This window comes from Halichoeres trimaculatus, unplaced genomic scaffold (genome assembly GCF_033239565.1).
Source record: "Halichoeres trimaculatus isolate MK-OKI-2021-1 unplaced genomic scaffold, fHalTri1.1 fHalTri1_scaffold_17, whole genome shotgun sequence".
NCBI classification, from domain to species: Eukaryota; Metazoa; Chordata; class Actinopteri; order Labriformes; family Labridae; genus Halichoeres; species Halichoeres trimaculatus.
The window spans coordinates 2,347,772-2,366,606 of record NW_027437195.1 but is presented as its reverse complement, the minus strand read 5'-3'; the positions used below and the strand labels follow the sequence as shown (position 1 = coordinate 2,366,606).

At 42.8% G+C, this 18,835-nt stretch overlaps 1 protein-coding gene across 2 annotated transcripts in view; it reads right to left on the bottom strand.

The window, feature by feature from the left end:
- Positions 1 to 6,436: 6,436 nt before the first annotated feature.
- syne3 (spectrin repeat containing, nuclear envelope family member 3) overlaps positions 6,437 to 18,835 on the bottom strand; it is a 68,768-nt gene continuing 56,369 nt past the window's right edge. For both annotated transcript variants that reach the window (XM_074692085.1, XM_074692086.1), the window contains 2 exons: positions 17,593 to 17,643; positions 6,437 to 7,705 (listed from right to left, as the gene is read on the bottom strand). In XM_074692085.1, the coding sequence (XP_074548186.1) occupies positions 7,523 to 7,705; positions 17,593 to 17,643 (234 nt within the window). In that variant the 3' untranslated portion in view covers positions 6,437 to 7,522. The remainder of the gene's footprint in view (positions 7,706 to 17,592; positions 17,644 to 18,835) is intronic.

Below are 18,835 nucleotides of genomic sequence, written 5' to 3'. Positions count from 1 at the left end.
ATGCGTCTACTTCCTGTTTTATGTTTCAGTACTTCAAACGTCAGAAATGTGACTTAAGATTCGTGAAAAAAGATCTTAAATTCAGCCAGCAGTCAAAATACTGCTTCACAAACACACACATAGCATCACGTAGCTGCTACAGGTTTGCAGGCTGAACATCCAGGATGAGATTCTCTGTCCCCCCACACCTTAAAGGAGCTCTACTTAACTGAGATCTGGGGCCTGTGGAGGCCGTTAGAGTCCAGGGAACTCATCGTCATGTTGAAGAAAGCAGTGTGAGGTGAGCTGAGCTTTGTGACATGGAGCTGGGAAAAGAAACTGTGGAACTGTTGATTCAAGGCAGGATGGATCCACCCACCCCCCTTGGTGTTTCCTCCAAATCCTGAGCCGACCATCTGAATGTGGAGCAGAAATCCAGACTCATCAGACCAGACAACGTTTTTCAGTCCTCTATGGTGCAGTTTTGGTGAGCTAGGGTGGACTATAGCCTCAGTTTCCTGTTCTTATCTGACAGGAGGGTCACCTGGTGTGCTGCCCTGTGATTGGCTGAAATCATATCTGTGTTAACAAGCAGGTGAACAGGTGAACCTGATAAAGAGAGTGGTGAGTTTTTGGCTGTATTCAGACCAGAAAAGTCCTTTGGTCCACTTGTTTGGTCCGGAACAAAAGGGGACTTTATTTTAACAACACCGTTTACAATTTTGGAACAGCAAGGAGACGCTATGCTCTGTGTGTCCTGACCTACAACATGCTAGCAACAGCGTGGCTAAACAGAAGACTGAGGATCAGGTATGAACCAAAGTCGGTTAGGTTATGGTGGCTTTATTGGCCCAAAAGGCGCATGTATCCTGTTGTTAGTTCGGATGAACCTTGGATTGTATTCAGACCTGCACCGGAGAACCGCAAACCACACCAGAGTTCGTTTGGAAGCGGACAGAGACCACCTCAAAAAGTGGGTCTCGGTCCGGTTATTTGGTCCGCACCAGGGTTCGTTTGTGTCTATTCACACCTGCATGAAAAGTCCGCACCAGCGTGGGAAAGGAACCCTGGTCCGTTTAAGTGGACCAAACAGTCCAGGTCTGAATATGCCCTTTATGTTTTAGTTGTTGGTCACATTCACAGACTGGTGAACCTCTGGGTGGTGCTGTCTTTACCAAGGACGATGATGATAAAGTTATTTTGTTGACACCCTTTTTTCATGATGGTAACGGAATGGTGACGAGCTTAACACGAATCTTTGATGACTAAAACATGATGCTGTGAGTTTTTGTTGACGAGATGAGACTTGAGGAAAATGTCAGTGGGTCATCTGTCAGAGGTTTAAACTGTAGTATGTGTTTGACATTTCTGCCTGTTGTGTGTGTAATTTGTCAAAAGCGAAAAAGGATCAGTGATGCTGCTGCATCCTATCCTTGTTGGTCACACACACCACCTGGCATACAGCGCACATTCTGCACAACACACCTGTTACCACACTCACAGACCCCTCAACCTACGTCACCACAAAGATGCATTTTGGCAATGGAAGCAGCGTCATCCAGACGAGTTATTGTAATCAAAACACTAAGCTCAAACTGTTAGCCGCATAAAAATGTCAGGTTGTTCCATGGTCAGCTGTCTGAAATGATACCACACCATGAAGTCAACTTCTATTCAGTTCTGACCATAACAGAGCTACTGGTGTTCTGGAGCAAAGAGTGACTGTGCTAACTGTTGACTTCAGCTGATGGTGTCAGTGAATGTTGACTGGGAGTCACCAGTCAGCATGGTCACACTTTACACTGAAACACAAGCGACATGTGGCTGTTATAAAATACGTCTCCTTTGTCCAACCTCAGGTTTGACTGCAAATAAGCAAAACTAACTATGGATGTTCTGAACACAGTTTTTATTTTTCAATGAAAGAGTTCATTTCAGGCTGAGGTTATGACATGGACTTACTAGTAGGGATGAGTACTTTTCATGTTTGTAACGATATGGTACAGTACGGTCCATTACCTGGCAATCGGTATCAGTACCAATTCTAAATAAAATATGAAAGTTTTTGAGATTGTATTTATTTCTCAGTATATAAACTTGCAATGCTGTGTTCATGTCCAGCATGAAAAATCACCAACTTTTCCACTTCCTCTCAGTCACAAGGATGTGTTTAGGTACTTAAACACGGTACTGTGAATTTTACGTGAATTGGTATTCGGTACAATAGATTGAATAAATAATAAGTGAATCTATAAATTATGAGTAACAGAAACAGATTCTAAGTTTAACGTAAAACTATGGTAAATTACCAAAATAAAAAAGTCTCAGTAGTCTCAAAAAAACATTGATGTTCTCATATTTGATAAATCAGTTCATGAAAATATGAATAAAAGTAAGGTTTCTGTACAAAAGCAATGAATTACAGCACTGCAGCTGTACGTCTCCACCAATGGGAAAGTCTAGACCAGAGCCATCTGTCTGGTGAGGAATCTGCTTATTATGCAAAGGCATTGCACTTGATACAACCTGTCACTATCGATTCCAATTTCCAATAATCATTGGCCTAAATTAATTTGTTAAAAGACTAATACTGTCTTTTTCTCATACCTAAAATTAAACTAAACTAAACTTTGGTTTTTCATCGACTAAAACTGGACTAACATATGGAAATGACTGAAGAGCAGCTGATGCTAGACTGGTTTTTAACTCATCTCTTGTTATTTCTCAGTTAAGGAAAAAGAAAAGCACAAACATCCAGCAGGCAATTCAAATTTCTTTTTATTTCATCAGAATATAAAAACATTGGTTAAATACGAGCTCTGTCGAGTAATATGAAGCACTTCTATTTTGTTTCAAACATTGATAAAATAAACTCTCATCCTTTTACAAACTGCTCTCGCTTGTCAATCATTGCCCGTGTTTCTTTGACAACAGGAAGTACCTCAGTCTGACTGCGTGTTGGACCTTTTTTTTTGCATAACTTGTACTGAAACTATCTGAACACTTCTCTTCTTTCAGTCTGCTACATGTGGTGTTTCTGCAGGGCCAGCTGTGCTCAGCAGATTCAAGTCATCTCATGAGTTGCATAAAGTTCCATTGGACAAAGAGCAGAGTCAGGCGTTGCATAGGCTTCTCTAAAGGGACGCGTGCAGAGCAGGCGTGCAATCAGCATGGTTACAGATTCTGTATAAAACACACATGACTTCTATTTAAAGAGGTTATAGAGCTGTTACATGTACTGTTAGACAGTCGCTCTCTGTGCTGCTTTATAAAGCTACATACTGAATAAATACACATGGCACTAAGACGATTAAATGGAGGGTAACCACAAGCTTTAAGGCCAGGAGACAAGAAGACCTTTGTAAAACATGACGCTTACATGTTTCATATTTACACAAATCAAAATAAATCAGGACTTGAATGAGTGCAAATGAATTCTTTAAGTTTTGACTTTTCACCCTTGTTTTGGCTTCGAGATCATCTTTGAGCACAGAGTTCATCACAAACCAGCAAATTCAGGGAACGCTTCTCTGTGGAGACAACATGAGAGGGACAACTTGGTTTCAACCTGACCACTTAAAGGTGCAGTGTGTAGAAGTTGGCTGTTTTCTGCTCCACAGGTAAAGGTGCAACATATTGTCGGAGAATGTTTCCGTAGCAATGTTTATTGGTTGTAAAGGTCATTGTTTATTGTTTATGGTACAGTCTCACAAACGTCAGCTTTTCTCAGAGAGTTTTCTTTTCTGACAGTCAGAGGTGGATTGGTGCTTCATTGTTGAAGGCTAGCTCTGTCAAACAGAACATGACCTATCAGAGGGTGATGTGGCTGTCATGAAGTTTTCTGCCTGTTGTTTCTCCAGATATGAGACGTGTCCATCAGCATCAACACCATCAACATGATGATCAGAATAAATGAGGACATCTTCAGGATCCTGTTTGATCTGCAAAGGCTGAGAGTCACTGAGTGATGGGATGTTTCAGGAACAGATGAACTGAAATCTAAACACTTTATGTCACTAATTTCTACACACTGCACCTTTAAAAAAGGCTGAGCATAATGGGAGTAAAAGAAGTCTGATTTCTCCTCTTTTGCAAACCATGAGCTGAGTTGAACACAGAGTTGTGATGATGGTGAGAAACATGTGCAGTGTGAGGAGAACAGGCCCTCACATGTTACAGACCATCATGCTTTGGTTGCAGGTTTCCCTGGTGATAGATAGCGGTCAATAACAGAGAGAACTCAGCCTAAAAAGGGAAAAGTATGTGTGTGTGTGTGTGTGTGTGTGTGTGTGTGTGTGTGAGGGTGTGTGGAGGTGTGTGAGTGTATTTTAAGGAGTGTGTGTGGTGTGAAAAGAGTGGGAATGCAGGATAAAAGAGCAATTACAAGCTATTTTAGGTTTGCACAAAGACGGCGACTGCCAACGTTTACAGCCCAGGCTTTGGCATCCAGCGCACGTGGTGGTCCAAGAACATGTCGAGGGGGGGCGTGTTAGACGGCTTTCCAATTGCATTCACTGGAAGGTTAGACTGAGCTAAGGACAGAGTGCTGTGTTTGAGCCAAAACAGCACCTCCAGGGATAAAACGTCTCCAACAGCTCTCATGAGACGCTGCTACAGTACGCTAAAACAGAAAGAACAAAAGAGGTGACGCAGCACAGAGCCCGAAGGCATGGACACCTGATTCCTGCATCAACATCGACGGATCAGCTGCCATAAAATCAGGATGAAGGGAAAAGGTGCAACAAAGTGAAGTCAACACGCAGGAAGATTAAACTACCGTCACACCCTCTGCAGGAAGAATCAGGAGAGATTTGGTTCTTCAGAGTACATTCAGCGAAAAATAAACCATCTGAATCCTTCTCAGTGATCACTGGGCATAGTTTGTGTGAGGTAACACTGCAGAGAGTGAGACCACATGGAAGACCAAGTCATGAAAACAGGCAGTTCAGCAGATCAGGTGAAGAAAACCTGAGTTCACCTCCAGTTTGTGTCTTTGGAGATAGCAGAGGGTTTGTTTCAGGCTGGATTACAGAACAACACGACTGTTGAGACCTTTGATAAGGTTTTACTTTTTGTTCTGGACTCACTGATCCAGTGTTTCTGGGTGATGTTCACCTGAAAACATCATTTCATTTGCAAAAAGCCAAATATTCCCTGCATGATTGTTCAGTCTGTGAGGATTTGGCGCCCCCTGTGGAGTAAGTAGGTTAACCATTCAGAGCGATAATCCAGATTTGGAAATCTTTAGGGCCTGTCCCAACTGTCACTCTTTTCCCTCAGAAACAAGACGCCACTTGATCCCTGCTGCGTCATCACCCCTAGACACTCCCTGGCTGTCGTGGGTTGGGGTTGGGGTTAGACAAAGCGACAGGCAGAGCGACTGTTTCTTCTCTTTCAAATTGAACACATTTTTCAAAGTGATGATAAACTGATGTCAGATTAGGGCGACACATTCACAGCAAACAAACTTCACTACCATGTAGTGTACTATATGAGTAATGAGGCAGCTAAGCAAGGAAAAGCTAACGTTAAGGTAATGTTATGGTGCGGCCACACCAAACGCGAATTTGCGGCGCGATTACGTACAAAGTCAATGCAAAGATGCGTTCAGCCGCCGATTCGCCTCGGGCGGCGCGATTCGCGCGTTTGGCGCGTATGGAGCGTTCACGCGTTTGGGCGGTAGACGCGAATTCGCTCGAGTTCAAAATATTCCCCCACGACGTCATTGTTTTGACGACGTTGGGGGGCAACTGCCGCCTGCTCCGGCTCCAACTCCGCTGGAGGATGGAGGAGAAAACAATCTGTGTGGTGTGTCATCATCCAGAGTTATACGATACGTCGTGTGTACTCTACAGCGACTGGAAAAACAGGAGCAGGCTTGGTTGAAAGTCTCTGAGGAGACAGGTTTTGAATGTAAGTTCTGAAAACATTCGTTCCCAGCTGGATCTGCCTGTACGGGCTATCACTGAGTCCGACTGTGTTTTCCTCAGCGGAGTTTTAAGCCTGATAGAGAGGAGGAAAGAGTGGAGCAGGGGCAGAGCGAGGGAAAAGATGGAAGTTCTCTGTGCTCCTCTCTTTCCTCCACCCCTTCATTATCCCCAGGGAGACCTCCGGGAACATGGGTCGGGGGTTCGGGTGGTCGGGGGTACGGGGTGTCGGAGGTTCGGGGGATCGGGGATGAGATCGCAGGGAACAGCCAAGCAGGGCTGGTGGATTACCAGGGAGAGGCAGCAGGCATTGATTGTGATCTCCAAAGCTTTCACACACTCTCCTGTCATGCTTTGGAAACCACAGCTCATTGTTTTTCAGATGCTCTTTTGGACTTTCGGTCTTTAAATGAACGAGCTCTCTACTCCGCACGCGCAGTACTGCGCATTCGCGTGTTCGCGCCTCAGCTTGTCATAAAAGTCTAGCGGCGGGACTCGGGCGTTCACGCGGCGCGTGACAGGCCATTCGCGTGTTCGCGTTTGGTGTGGCCACGGCATTACAGTATTCAGAGGCTATATTATGTAGCTTCTGAATACTGTAATGTTAGCTTATCATAGCTTATGTAGCTAATGCAGCTTATCTGTCTGATCCTTCATGAAATGCAGTTCATTGTAGTAAAGTCTGTTTGCTGTGAATCTATCACCCTGCTGTGACATCACTGTAGCTATTATTAGCTGTAGCTGTTGCTATAGCAGCGTTAGCTAGATTGTTGTAATGCAATTTCAAAATTCAATCAACAATTCAAACCATGGATAATGTTTACATGGAGTGGCAAAGGACTGGACATCTGATAAAAAAAAGTATCCATATCAGGAGAAATTCGTCATACCCCTTGGTTTCAAGTGAGGTCCCAGATCATCTTTGTTTCTTCCCCTCCACCCTTGGGATGAACTGGGACTCTGCTTCACTAGACGTGCACTCAGAAAAACAAAGGCTATGGGGTAGAATTGGGATTGGCCCTTAGTCTGGATTTGATCAGATGATCATTGAAGCTCCCTGATCTGCTGGGTGTCAAAAGAAAAAACAAGAACACATCAAACTGTGTGACCTGTCCTGAGAACCTGGGATAGCTCTGCTTTCATTTGGGAGAACTATTGAATTAAATAAGAAGAATTTTGTTTTAAAAATTAAAAATGTTGATGAGTTTGGTTTCAGAGATGTTAAAGCTCCCACAGTTTGATTATGACACTTTGAAATCGTTAATTAAAGGATTTCAAAGTGCATTATCAACATTGAACGGTTGAAAAAGAGTCAGAGTAAACTGAGCGGAGGGGTCAGGGGCGTGGTGGATGTGTTGTTTACAGATGTTTGTGCTTCTTGAGGTTGTGGTTCCTTCATAGATTGTGTTTTAGCAGAACAGAGATGATATTAAAAGCTATAAATTTTGTTGATTCACTGGTGGGGGCGAAGCTTTCAGTGTGAGGAGCAGTCACGAAAGACAGACTGCGTGGACTGTTTGTGGTCTGAGGGCGAGGAGGAGTAGGAGCAGAACCATCATCCTCTCCTCTTCACACCGTGGAGGTCAGATATCGCTCCATCATCAGGAGGGGCCCTCCTATGTGGGTGGGGGTCCGTCATATCGCAGCATGATGTTGAACGACCTGGCGAAGTTGTTGGAGAGTGAACAGCTGTTTCCTTCATCCATGAGGGGCAGCAGGAAGGCAAGGAGGAGCAGAGCGAGGAGGAGGAGCCACAGGGGAAGAGCCAGACGACACACACGATGACACAAACTGGGCTTCTGCAGACACACAAGGAACAGAAACACATTAATACACTACAGACTGACCATCAGGTCTATCAGAGATGATCCATCAGCTGGTTCAGACCATAGACTGTTCATAGAATGATTAGCTTGGCTCCCCCATTTACAACTGACCAATGGCTAAGTCCCATTCTCAAACCCAATGAGACAATCATAGTGCGTATAGACATTTCTATACACTCAGACGTTCTCTGACCATACGTTCACTGAAATGCAGAAAGTCAGTTTGTGTTTTCATTTTTTTTTTTTCTGAGATTTTGAGTTTAAAAATGGTCAAACTGTGTTCATGGGGTACAGACAACTCTGACACAAGGTAACCTGAAAGACTTATCAAGGGGTTGTATTTTTTAACTCTTTCCTAAGACACATCTGAACAGAGAAAAGCTTGAATTAAGTTGAGGAGCAGACCAACATCAGCTCTGTGTGAATCACATGAAGAAGGATGTCTCCCTCTGATCTAAGGTCAGCTAACATCATATGTGAGGCTGCAGATTGTGACTTTGCTGTAAAGAAATATAAAGTTATCTTTAACACTAGAACCACCACTGCAGTCTCACAGACACTTTGGATTTTCTCGAACATTAGCTAAAGTTAGCCTAGCGTTAGCTCCTAGCTGTGTTGTTCATCATATCTCTTTGTTTGTTGGGAGTTCATTGGCCTGTTTTGTTCTTTGGTGATTGTACATCATTGTTAGCTGTTGTCCAAAGGGCTCCAGTTAAACTGACGTTAGCTTCTGGAGCTTAGCTTCATTAGCTTATCTGTGATAGCCCAGATAACAAAGGTTGTCGAATGTTGTGCTGAATGATTCAGTGTAAACCAGAGTCCTGCACGGGTCCAATTTTCAAGATCTGCCCTGCCCCGACCCGGGGACATACAAACCTGCATCCGAACTGCAAACCCACTCATCAGCCCGATTAGTACCGCACCCCGATCCGACCTGTTGAAACACGACCCACAGCCCGACCCCCAGTCTGACCCTTAACCTTATTTAAAGTAATCATTTTGGGTCATACTGTCTGAAAATTGAACGGTATATCGCCATAGTTCAGATGCCAGTGAGTAAACAACACACCTGAATGAAGCAACTCTTCCAATAAAAGCCTGACTTCAGCTCCATCATCAACCCTCTGTGATCTTCTCACATACAACTGTAAAATCACTCGGCTTTTACGTTTAATGCTTTTTAACTTTTAATCTCTTAAAAGGACCTTTACATATGTAATAGTAGACTTACTTTCTGTCCAGACTTAAGCGACGCTCAGCAGGTACGAGCCGTGATCATGTCACGCTGCTTCATTGAGCCCAGCCACATGAGGTCCATGTTTTTTTACAGTCTATATGGTCACAGCCTTACAACCAGCTTACAACTTACGTTTTTATTTTATTGTTTTTTATTATTAGGCCTATTTGATATTAATTTTGATGTGTCAAACCAAAACCCGCAACCCAACCCGCATGTTATTTTTTCTACCCAGATCCGAACCAGGGAAAAAAAAAGTTTTTAAAAACCACCCGCAAATCAGCTGTTTGTGCGGGTACCCGTCAGGTACCCAACCCAGTGTAGGACTCTGGTGTAAACCCTGTAGCTCCAAACTAACAGAGACACACTCTTGGTAAAGATGGTAAAAAGGAGGTTATATTTTTGTCCTGACCAATGCTGATCCTCTGTCTTGTTGTCTGAGATGCTAAAGCTAACCAGATGCTGTTCATCAGGTTTGATAGTCTGTAAATTTAGTCCGTAACTGAAGCTTTTTATCAACCTTCCCAACAATAAAATGATTCTCCCTCCAATGTGGACTTTAGAGACTTTTGGTGACTGAAAGATGATCTCTGATCTTTCTGTCTCCAAAAATCATCAACATCATCCTGTGAAATGTCTCCTACTGTGACACCCGCCACAGCGTCTGTCACTGATTGTTCACTGTTTGTCCGAGTGAGTGGAGGGGGCGTGGCTTAGCTATGGGTCAATGTCCGGTTTTGAGGCCATATTACCCCATTACAGGTATCATCATTTGAGACTGTGAGGGTCTCTGAGAGAATCTGAGGGGAGCCTGGTGACAAAAATGAAAATCATTATTTTTTCTTTACAGAGAGTGATCTCTCCTTAGCTCTTCCTCCCAACTACAAAAACTACAAGAACGGCAGCTGTAAGCCTCGTTTTTAACCTCTAATAAATAATGAAAAGTAAAATTTACAGAAAAAAAAAAGAACTGGAACACAATGCAGCCAAATTATAGCTTCATATCACCACAGTGTATGGATGTAAGAATCTTTTCTATGAGGGGTATTAATTTTTTTAACTTTGACCACAGCTCATCTGGAATGACTGGAGAGACAGAAGTTTTGGCCTATACGACAGCCAGCCAGGAGGGGGAGCAGTTTTTGTGGCTTCTACAGTTTGAGCTGAACAAGATGACAAGCATTTTTTTTCACAGTCTATGGTTTAGGCTCTTGTGAGTCCTCCACTAAGACATTTCCAATTGTTTAACATCTAAGTGATATAGAAGTCCCAATTTCAAATATTTGCCTGGTAGTAATCCTTGGTTTGGAATAAGCACTAAAGCTTGTTTCTATGTTATTTCTCAGCATCACATTTTCAAAGGGGAACATGAATATGTTAACAGCACATAAACCTAAAGTCTTTTAACGACTCTTTGCTGGCTGACAAAGTTCAGCAGAAAGAAGTGAGATCTGTGTTTTACCCTACTGAAAAGGATTTCTGCAGTGATGGTGGACACTGGAGCATAACTGTCAGACAGGAAAGCAGGAGAAAGCAAATACACAGGCACAGCTGCTTTCCTTTTGCAATTCAATGACACAACAAAGAGTTCTGGGAGTAAATTTTACAGAATCAAAGACAAAAAATAGAGCTTGGTGCAAACTTTGCTCAGTAAAACTACTCTTTATCGACCAAATCCTTTCAATTCTTCAAAGCTTACTTCCTCAAAACAACTATTCCCATCAAACGGATCTTTATTTCCTCATGTCTGCACATAAACAACTGTTCCAATACTTTTGGACAAAACAGCCAAAAATCCTCTCCTCCTCTGACGATCTGAAGACAGAGCTTCATCTCTGTGATTCATCATGAAGTCATGGGCGTGAGCCTCGTTTTCTGTGAAATATTCCTCACACTACCTGGATGTTTTTCTCTCTCGGTATCTTTGGAATTCAGCATGTGTGGAAACACAGAGGTGACGATGTTGTGGCGCTTCATTTGCTCAGAAACCCAGGAGAGGGTTTGAAAAGGACAGGTTGTGTTGTTGTCACACTGACGGATGTGCAGGGAGAGAGTCTGCTTAGTTTGAGATGGTGGAGAGATGAAGGCAGCAGCAGCAGAAGCAGCAGCTCGCCCACACAGTCACAAACATCATGTTCCAGCTCAGCCCTGTTCACTCTTTCCCCTCACTTGTTTTTATATCTATCCTTTTTCTGCCCACATTCATCTTTCACTCTTTGAACTCTGCCTCTCTGGAGGGATTTGAATATAAACTGAGCAGGATGAACAAACTGACACATAAAGCAGCACAATAACATGTGGAGTCATTGTGTAGGTGTCACAGACATTTAATACACTGAAGAATTACAGCTGATAAACTTAAGTGTTCGTTTTCCGGTAACAAAACTTTTCTGTATAGATTGTGGGCCAACATCGTGCAGACATCCTCCATTAGATGGAGCTGTAGTTCCAGTGCTGTCATATTGCTCTAAAGATCTACAACCTGGATGTAAACAGTCACAGATACCATGTTGTAGCATGACATGGTTTGTCAGTAGGTTGACTGATTATCTGATTTTATGAGAAGTCCACAAAGTCTGCGAGGCTTGGTATGTCTTGGTGCAGACAAATGATTTCATTTTGGAAGCATCGCTCTATTGCACCGTCCTTTTCAAACAAAAATTTTTACGTTGCTCAACTCTGAAAATTTCTAACTCCTGCACAGAGACATGTGGGTGAACTGGGGCTCCGCGTGTCTGAAGTACAAAAAAACAGGCATTTATTTGAATTATCACCCAGAGATCACTGTGATAACTATGTGATAAACATTAGGCTCTATGCACAGATTGCTTTTGCATTGGCGTGTGGTGGCAAGAGCGTTTCTGAGAGCTTTATGGTTACTGAAAGAAGCAGCAGAAAGTGACAGCAGACGGTGTGATGATGGCAGAGATTAAATAAATACAGTGTTTGCTGGAGTTGTCAAAAGTGTCTGTTAATGATATACAGAAAATCGTCCATGTATCTACAAGACCATGTAGCATGTCGTATTAAGGCATTAAAATGTTCATGCTTTTATTTCTTTGGAGTTTTGAAGCTAATTTGCTAACACTAGCTTGCCTGAGCTAGAAGACTTACTTTCGTGTTTAAAATTGAGAGCTTCAGGTCTTTAAAGAAAGTTTGACAATATGTATAAACCTCTCATTTCAAATACTTGGACTTTCATTAAAGCTGCAAGTAAAATTTGGGCTACAAGAGTTCTACCTGAGAGCCCACTGATACAGAACTCTCTAAACTAGCGGGTAGCATACATTGACAAAGCTTCGTTTTTCCAGCAAAAGGGCAACTGTCATCATTAAACACACAAACAAGTGTAATAGTCTCACACAAGAGGGTCATTTATATCCATTCAACATGTTTTTTTGGTTCTTAATCTACCAAAATTGCTATAGAGCATTTCGAAAACTGCATTGATGTGCTAGTGGTTAGTACACATTGCTAAACTTTGTTTTTTTCAGAAAAATATCATCTTTCAACCCTGAACACACCAACAAGTGTAATGGTCTCGCACAAAAGAGTCATTTTTAATCCATTCAACATGTTATAAAGCTCTGAATCTACTCTCTCTGAATTCTATTAATGTGCTAGCAGTTAGCATACATTGATAAAGCTTTTTCCAGATGAATATCATCTGTCATCACTGAACACACCAACAAATGTTCATAATTTCCTTATAAGAGATTCATTTTTAGTCCATTTCAACATATTATATCTCTCCTACAGCACACAGCAGTGGTTTAAAGATGGCTGAAAGAGTCGTCATCGCGTCTTGAAAAGGATACCTATGTACGATCACACATAAGCTCCTTTAGCCCGTAAAAAATCAGACCACAATTAAAAACATGAACATAATTATTAGTATTAACTGCACAGCAACAATGATAATGCATCATTTTGGATAATTCGATGACAAACATTTAATATTATCAATTAGTAGCACGGCACTCTACAGTGACTGAAAGTTTACATGCCACTCAGTTTTTAACTGGATATACGTCATACTGGATTGTGCATGAGGCTCATTCCTGACTCAGCACAAAAATATTGATATTCATGACTCAGCAATAAAAAAGAAATTGGTGAAGGAATGTTGTAAACAACTTCTGCCATAGTTTAGTACTGTGGTAGATGACCTCCTCTTGGTTTGTGTTGATCATGGCATCTCTTGTGGATACAGCATCCATATTACCTCTGCTGATGTAAATTCTGTATTTTTAGAAAAAAACCTCTTGATTCCTCATAACAGTCAAAAATATGTCACACATGGTGGAAAATGTAAAGTATAAGTCTGTTCCATGCTGACACAGGTCCTGCAGCCGTGGTTTAGAGGCATAAAAACAAGCATAAAGAAAGAGGAATCAATATCGTTTAATCTGTTTCATAACCAGATTAAATCACCTCACAGGAGCTTTGACACCGCGTGGTTTGGAGGCCAAACAGACTTTAGAGAACAGTAGCTACAGAACAGAGACATGGACACAGATCCAAACCAAACAGTGTGTGTGTGTGTGTGTGTGTGTGTGTGTGTGTGTGTGTGTGTGTGTGTGTGTGTGTGTGTGTGTGTGTGTGTGTGTGTGTGTGTGTGTGTGTGTGTGTGTGTGCGCGCGCGCGCGCGTGTGTGTGTGTAAGGAGCAGCAGATAGTGTGTATGAATGCAGAGTGTGTTGCATTGTGTGTGTTTGTAAAGGTGAATGATTGACTGAAGAGGAAACGAAACCTGTTACACATTCCCACAAAGACAAACACTCACTGAGCTCAGGCATGCAGGTGTGTCTGCGTCAGCTTCAACCAGCTGTGAGAGAGTGAGTGGATGAATGAGTGAGCATGTCAGAGGAACACTGCAGATCATATCATCAGCTCTGCTGGGTTCTTGTTTCCACCTGTGTTTATGCACACGGTTGTTGCCTGAACTCTAACAATCAAACTAAAACGTTGAGTTTAAAGACGTAGGGCTCTAATTTCATGGCGCAGCGCAGGGGACACAAGCCTGGCGCAGTGCTAATTTTGCGCGGCGCACAGCTGTGCGCTGCCAATTTGACAATTTGGTAGACCGTCTGCGCAGAGATGGGTGTGACTGCGCGCCAGGGGGAGTTGACGGCGCACCAGGGGGAGGTGTCAGCAGATTCATGTTGGCGCAGTGACAATTTCGTGCCAAAAAAGTGCGCTGAAAGCTCGCCAGCTCCAACCTGGTCTATCCTCGGTGCAAGGCGGAGCGCACCCCACGCAGCTGTAATTTGGTGACAGGCGCACATGTGAACAAAGCCTCAGAGGCAGGTTTCCAGAGTGTCAGGCACATTTTAATGCAGTAAACAATCACAGTAATCACTATTTAATGTAACTGTCTGAACCAGCATATACATTTATATCTATATTAACTGTCCCGTCACATCTGATGTCAGATTAAAGCCGTTTGTCATAATGGAAAGTTAACCTGACGGCAGCTGGAAGTTTGATGCACATCTTACAATTAAACAATAAACAGCCTTAACATCTGATACTGAGTATATATCTGGTTCTCTCATTTCATTTAATTCAAAGAAAAGAGGGAGAGAAAAGACGAAGAAAAAAGAGACAAAATAAATGTATGTCACTCAGGATTTACCCGTGATTTCCCATATTTCTCTGTTTTAGTCTTTATTTTTAACCTGATCTAAAAAGATGGAGTACATTATTGTAAGGAGGATGAGGTGGAGACACCAGGAGAGTATACAGTATATCACCAAAGGTTCTGCTATTTGGCGATGACAAACCAGGAGTGCAGGTGGATCAAAAGTATTCTGAATGGATAAGTCAGCTGTGTAACTGCCTCTTAATTTTTTACTCCTGATAAAGACAAAGGAACAGATTAAATCTGTCCCGGGAGCTGGCCCACACGGTGACGCGCGTCGTGTCCGCCGATGCGCCCCGCTGTCCATTGACCTGCTGCAGGGACAGCGGCTCTGACCGTCTCCGCTGCCAGCACTCTCCGCGGTGCTGAAGATCACTCAGACCAATCAGACGCTGCGCCTCGGCTGCAGGGCATTTAAAGGCGAGGAGAGGCGCTCATTTGATTGGTGAAAACAGTGCTCGGCTGTGTTAAACCCACTCACGGCTTTTCTCCTCCCTCTCTGCCATTTGCGCGGAGGGAGGCGTGGACGCGCAGCTCTGCGCTCATGTGCACCTGTACTGCGCCTCTCTTGGCATTGCAGGAAACTTGCAAAGTGCGCCGGTCACGCCCTGTGCGCACGGCGAAGGCTGGCGCAGGGCAGGTGCACCTGCGCCTGCGCCTGGTCTACGAAATTAGAGCCCGTAGAGTTTAAAGTGCTGACCCCTCAAACCTTCTGTAAGATCAGGTCTTCACTTCAGATCACTTTGATGAATTGTGCTAAACAGAAAGCTGTATGTGTAACCCTTTTTTTAAGGATAAAAGCTTCTTTACCTGTTTTGAATTCTCCTAGCGTGGTGAGACTCATTGATCTCTTAAAGTGTCTCCTCTCCTCCATCATGATGCTCTTGAAGCTCTTAACGCATTACTGAAAGCTTTCAGCACATTCTTTGAACTTTTTTCTTGTAGTTTTTATCCAAGAAAGTTTGAAATTTATGAAATTATCCTGAAAGTTGAGTCTTATTTATTCCAGAAGCTGGACATATTTTTTGATTAAGAGCAATCTGATTTGTTTTTACTGATCTAAGACGGTGCCATCTTTACTATTGGTGTCTGTTTACATCGGTGCACACAAGCAAAATTTACACTGTATATATTTCCAAATGTATGAAATCAAATGAAAGATATTGTGAGGAGGATCTGTTTACACTGGACTGCAGCACCACCTTCTGGTCTGGGGTCTTGCACACACTGTCATGAACAAGTGAATTTTAATAAGGCCTGTGTTTGTTTTTGAAATGAATGAAGATCAGATCTTCTTTATAACTCTACTTTTCTTTGTTTAATATAACTTTTACCAGATACAACCCCACAAGTTTTTATCTCTACTCTTAGCTCGGTGCTCTAAGACATGTCTGTAATGTGTAACGTTAGTGAATCCTGGTTCTGTCCTGCCAGTCATCTACCAATCAGAGCTAATGTAACCTCACTCTTCATTTTATTGATAGACTCTCAAGTTTGAACAGACCACTGCAGGATAACTGCTGACTGTGGGTTGGAGTCAACATGAGCTCTAACAGTGGATTATGATCTGGCTTATATCTAGAAGTGAGACTTTTGAAAGATTGCTTTCCAACGCCTCACAGGGACTTTAAAAAAGGCTATTGTTGAAAAATGCTGGGCTAAAAAGGAAGTAAAGGGCAGCAGTGAATACTGTCAGTCTGTTATCTATTGATGTACTGTGTTGTTTACAGTCTGAGTACAAACTCCAACCCCTTTGTTGAAAGTGAAGTAAAATTTATTTCTTCAGATATTTTTGCAAAGCTAACGCTGGTATTTCTTGATTGATATCATCCCTCTGGTTACGTTCCTCTGTCTGTGGTGAGTCTGAGTCATAATCACCAAGTCCCACAGGCTCTTCTCTGTCCTCCTTCAGTGGATGAAGCTGAAACACAAACTGATTTACCTCTGATGAACATCTCTTCAGTTTGATGAAAGAACATCATCATGATGCAGATTAGGCAGAAGTCAAGCTTTGTCAGGTCTGACCTCAGGGGGAAACTACCAGCGTTAGGAGCCAGGATGCCATCATGTGTTCCTCCTGCTCTTGCTCTCCATACAGACTGTTTTTTTTCCTGCTGACACTTCAGACCCATCAGGGAATCAGGGGATAGGCTGCTTGTGTTACGAGTCATTTCAAAACCAGACTTGACCAACTCTAAGATTTATTTAACTCACCAGGAGTGAGTGTGGGTGCCTCAGGGTACCAGAAAAACACGAGAGATGTAAAGTTACCAACCCCTGTGGACAGAGTTTGATGCAGCAGAGGAGCGTTGGTGAAAAAACGTTTGAAAGGAGTGAGGAATGTCTGCAGGGCAGCTTCAGCTGGGGTCATTCTTTAATCTGCAAACCACCCACTGAACACTGCATGAACGGTGAAGTGGGGTGGGGGATGGAGGTTCTATGCGTGACTTCAGGCCAGTCCTGGGTGGTCAGGTGTTTGAGAGAGAATTTCACTCTGATGATTTAATCTGAGCTGGTGATTCCCTGACTTTCCCTCGACTGCACAGAGAGAATAAGTCCTGAGTTTGGAGATTATCTGGAATCAGTGTGTTTCAGACCCTATACTGTGTCATGGTCTGTGAATAAGTATGTAACGTTTCTTTAAATGCTGAATTGTCAGAGGCTGTAACGCACAATAAATAAAAGAACATTAAACTGGGTGAGCTGGACTGTAGATTTGATTGAGTCTCAGTTTGAGATGTCTTAACCTGTGATGATCTTCTTAATCTAGTCCAGACTTTTCTAAGGATATTTTTGTTTGATGTGACATGTGGATGTTTCACTCTCATTCAAAAAATCTTGGGTTAAAATTAAGTTTTAGCAAACATCAGTGAATTCACAAACTCCTCTGTCACCTCTGCCCCAACCATCCAAAGCCATTAAAGCATCGTTTACATCGGGAATGAGATGGTTTAAAAGAAATCAGATGTTCTTTATTTACCTTTTGCACCTTTGCTGCTGCTGCTGGCTGCTCCTGTTTGGTTTGGAGTCTCTGCAGAGAAACAAAACATGATCAGACTCATCCTGGGACAGTGGTCTTAAAGTGTCCCTGAGGAGAGGAACACAGCTCTGTTCATCAATCACTGAAAAACATTTTGGAACCATGACGTCTGATTGATGCTCGGTCTGCTTGGAGAAGTCTGCCTGATGCTGCGTGAGCACTGCACTCAGTGATGTTACTCTGCCACCTTGTGGTGAAGAAGCAGAGGTGCACAAAAAGGAGGGATCCCATGACAACAGGTCAGTTAATGCTGGATGATGACAGACAGGATTCACTGACTGTTTTCTAAACAAAGTGCCTTCATGTCTTTACAGAATCTTAATGAGACAACAGCTCACACTAGTTTATTTATTTTATTCTTTCTTTGTGTAATCTTAGTGTAACTGTGTTTGCACTACACACCACCTGTTTTCTGATGTAATTCAGTAAATCTTCCTGTTGTGGGATAAATAAAGGATGATCTCATCTTAAAAAAAAGTAAGAAACTACAAGGAACTACTCATATTTTCAGAACATTCATAGCTTATCTCTAGGCCTGTCACGATAATCCATAAATCAATTAACCAAACGATAAATAAAAACATCATCAGTAAGTTTGCCAGCCTCGATAAACTGACACCTGCATGCATGTTTGTTTTCCTCCTCTCTTTCCACCAAAGAGGCTGAATGAGAAGATGGCTCACTACGTCTATCTTTCCTAACATCGGGGTGCATAGGTTCTAGAACGGATTTAGAGGATTTATAGCGGAGTGAGCATCTGTCAAAAATGTGATCTTTGGGGTGAAGACGGGGCCGCTCGTGCGTACACACACAGAGAGCTGAAGCGAGCGTCCTGAGGGGTAAGGAGGAAACACACGCTAATATGAGTGATGGCATCAAAGATACGGTTCTTAAGCCGCCTGCCACAGTCCCAGTGTGGGAATATTTTGTTTTTTATCAGAATGAACAAAGTGTGAGCTCATGAACACCAACGAGCTGATATGTCGCATTTGTTTAAAAATAGTGGCGGCGAAGAAGAAAAAGGGGAGGTGCAGCGGAGCCTTGTTCTTGGACACTCCGCTCTTACTGAGGCTTTTGGTCTGCAAAGTAAATAGAAATAAAAGCGCAAAATGGTGGGCGCTCAAAGACAGATACATTGCCAAAGAAATGCAGCCCTTCAATACGGTTGAAAGCCAGAAATGTT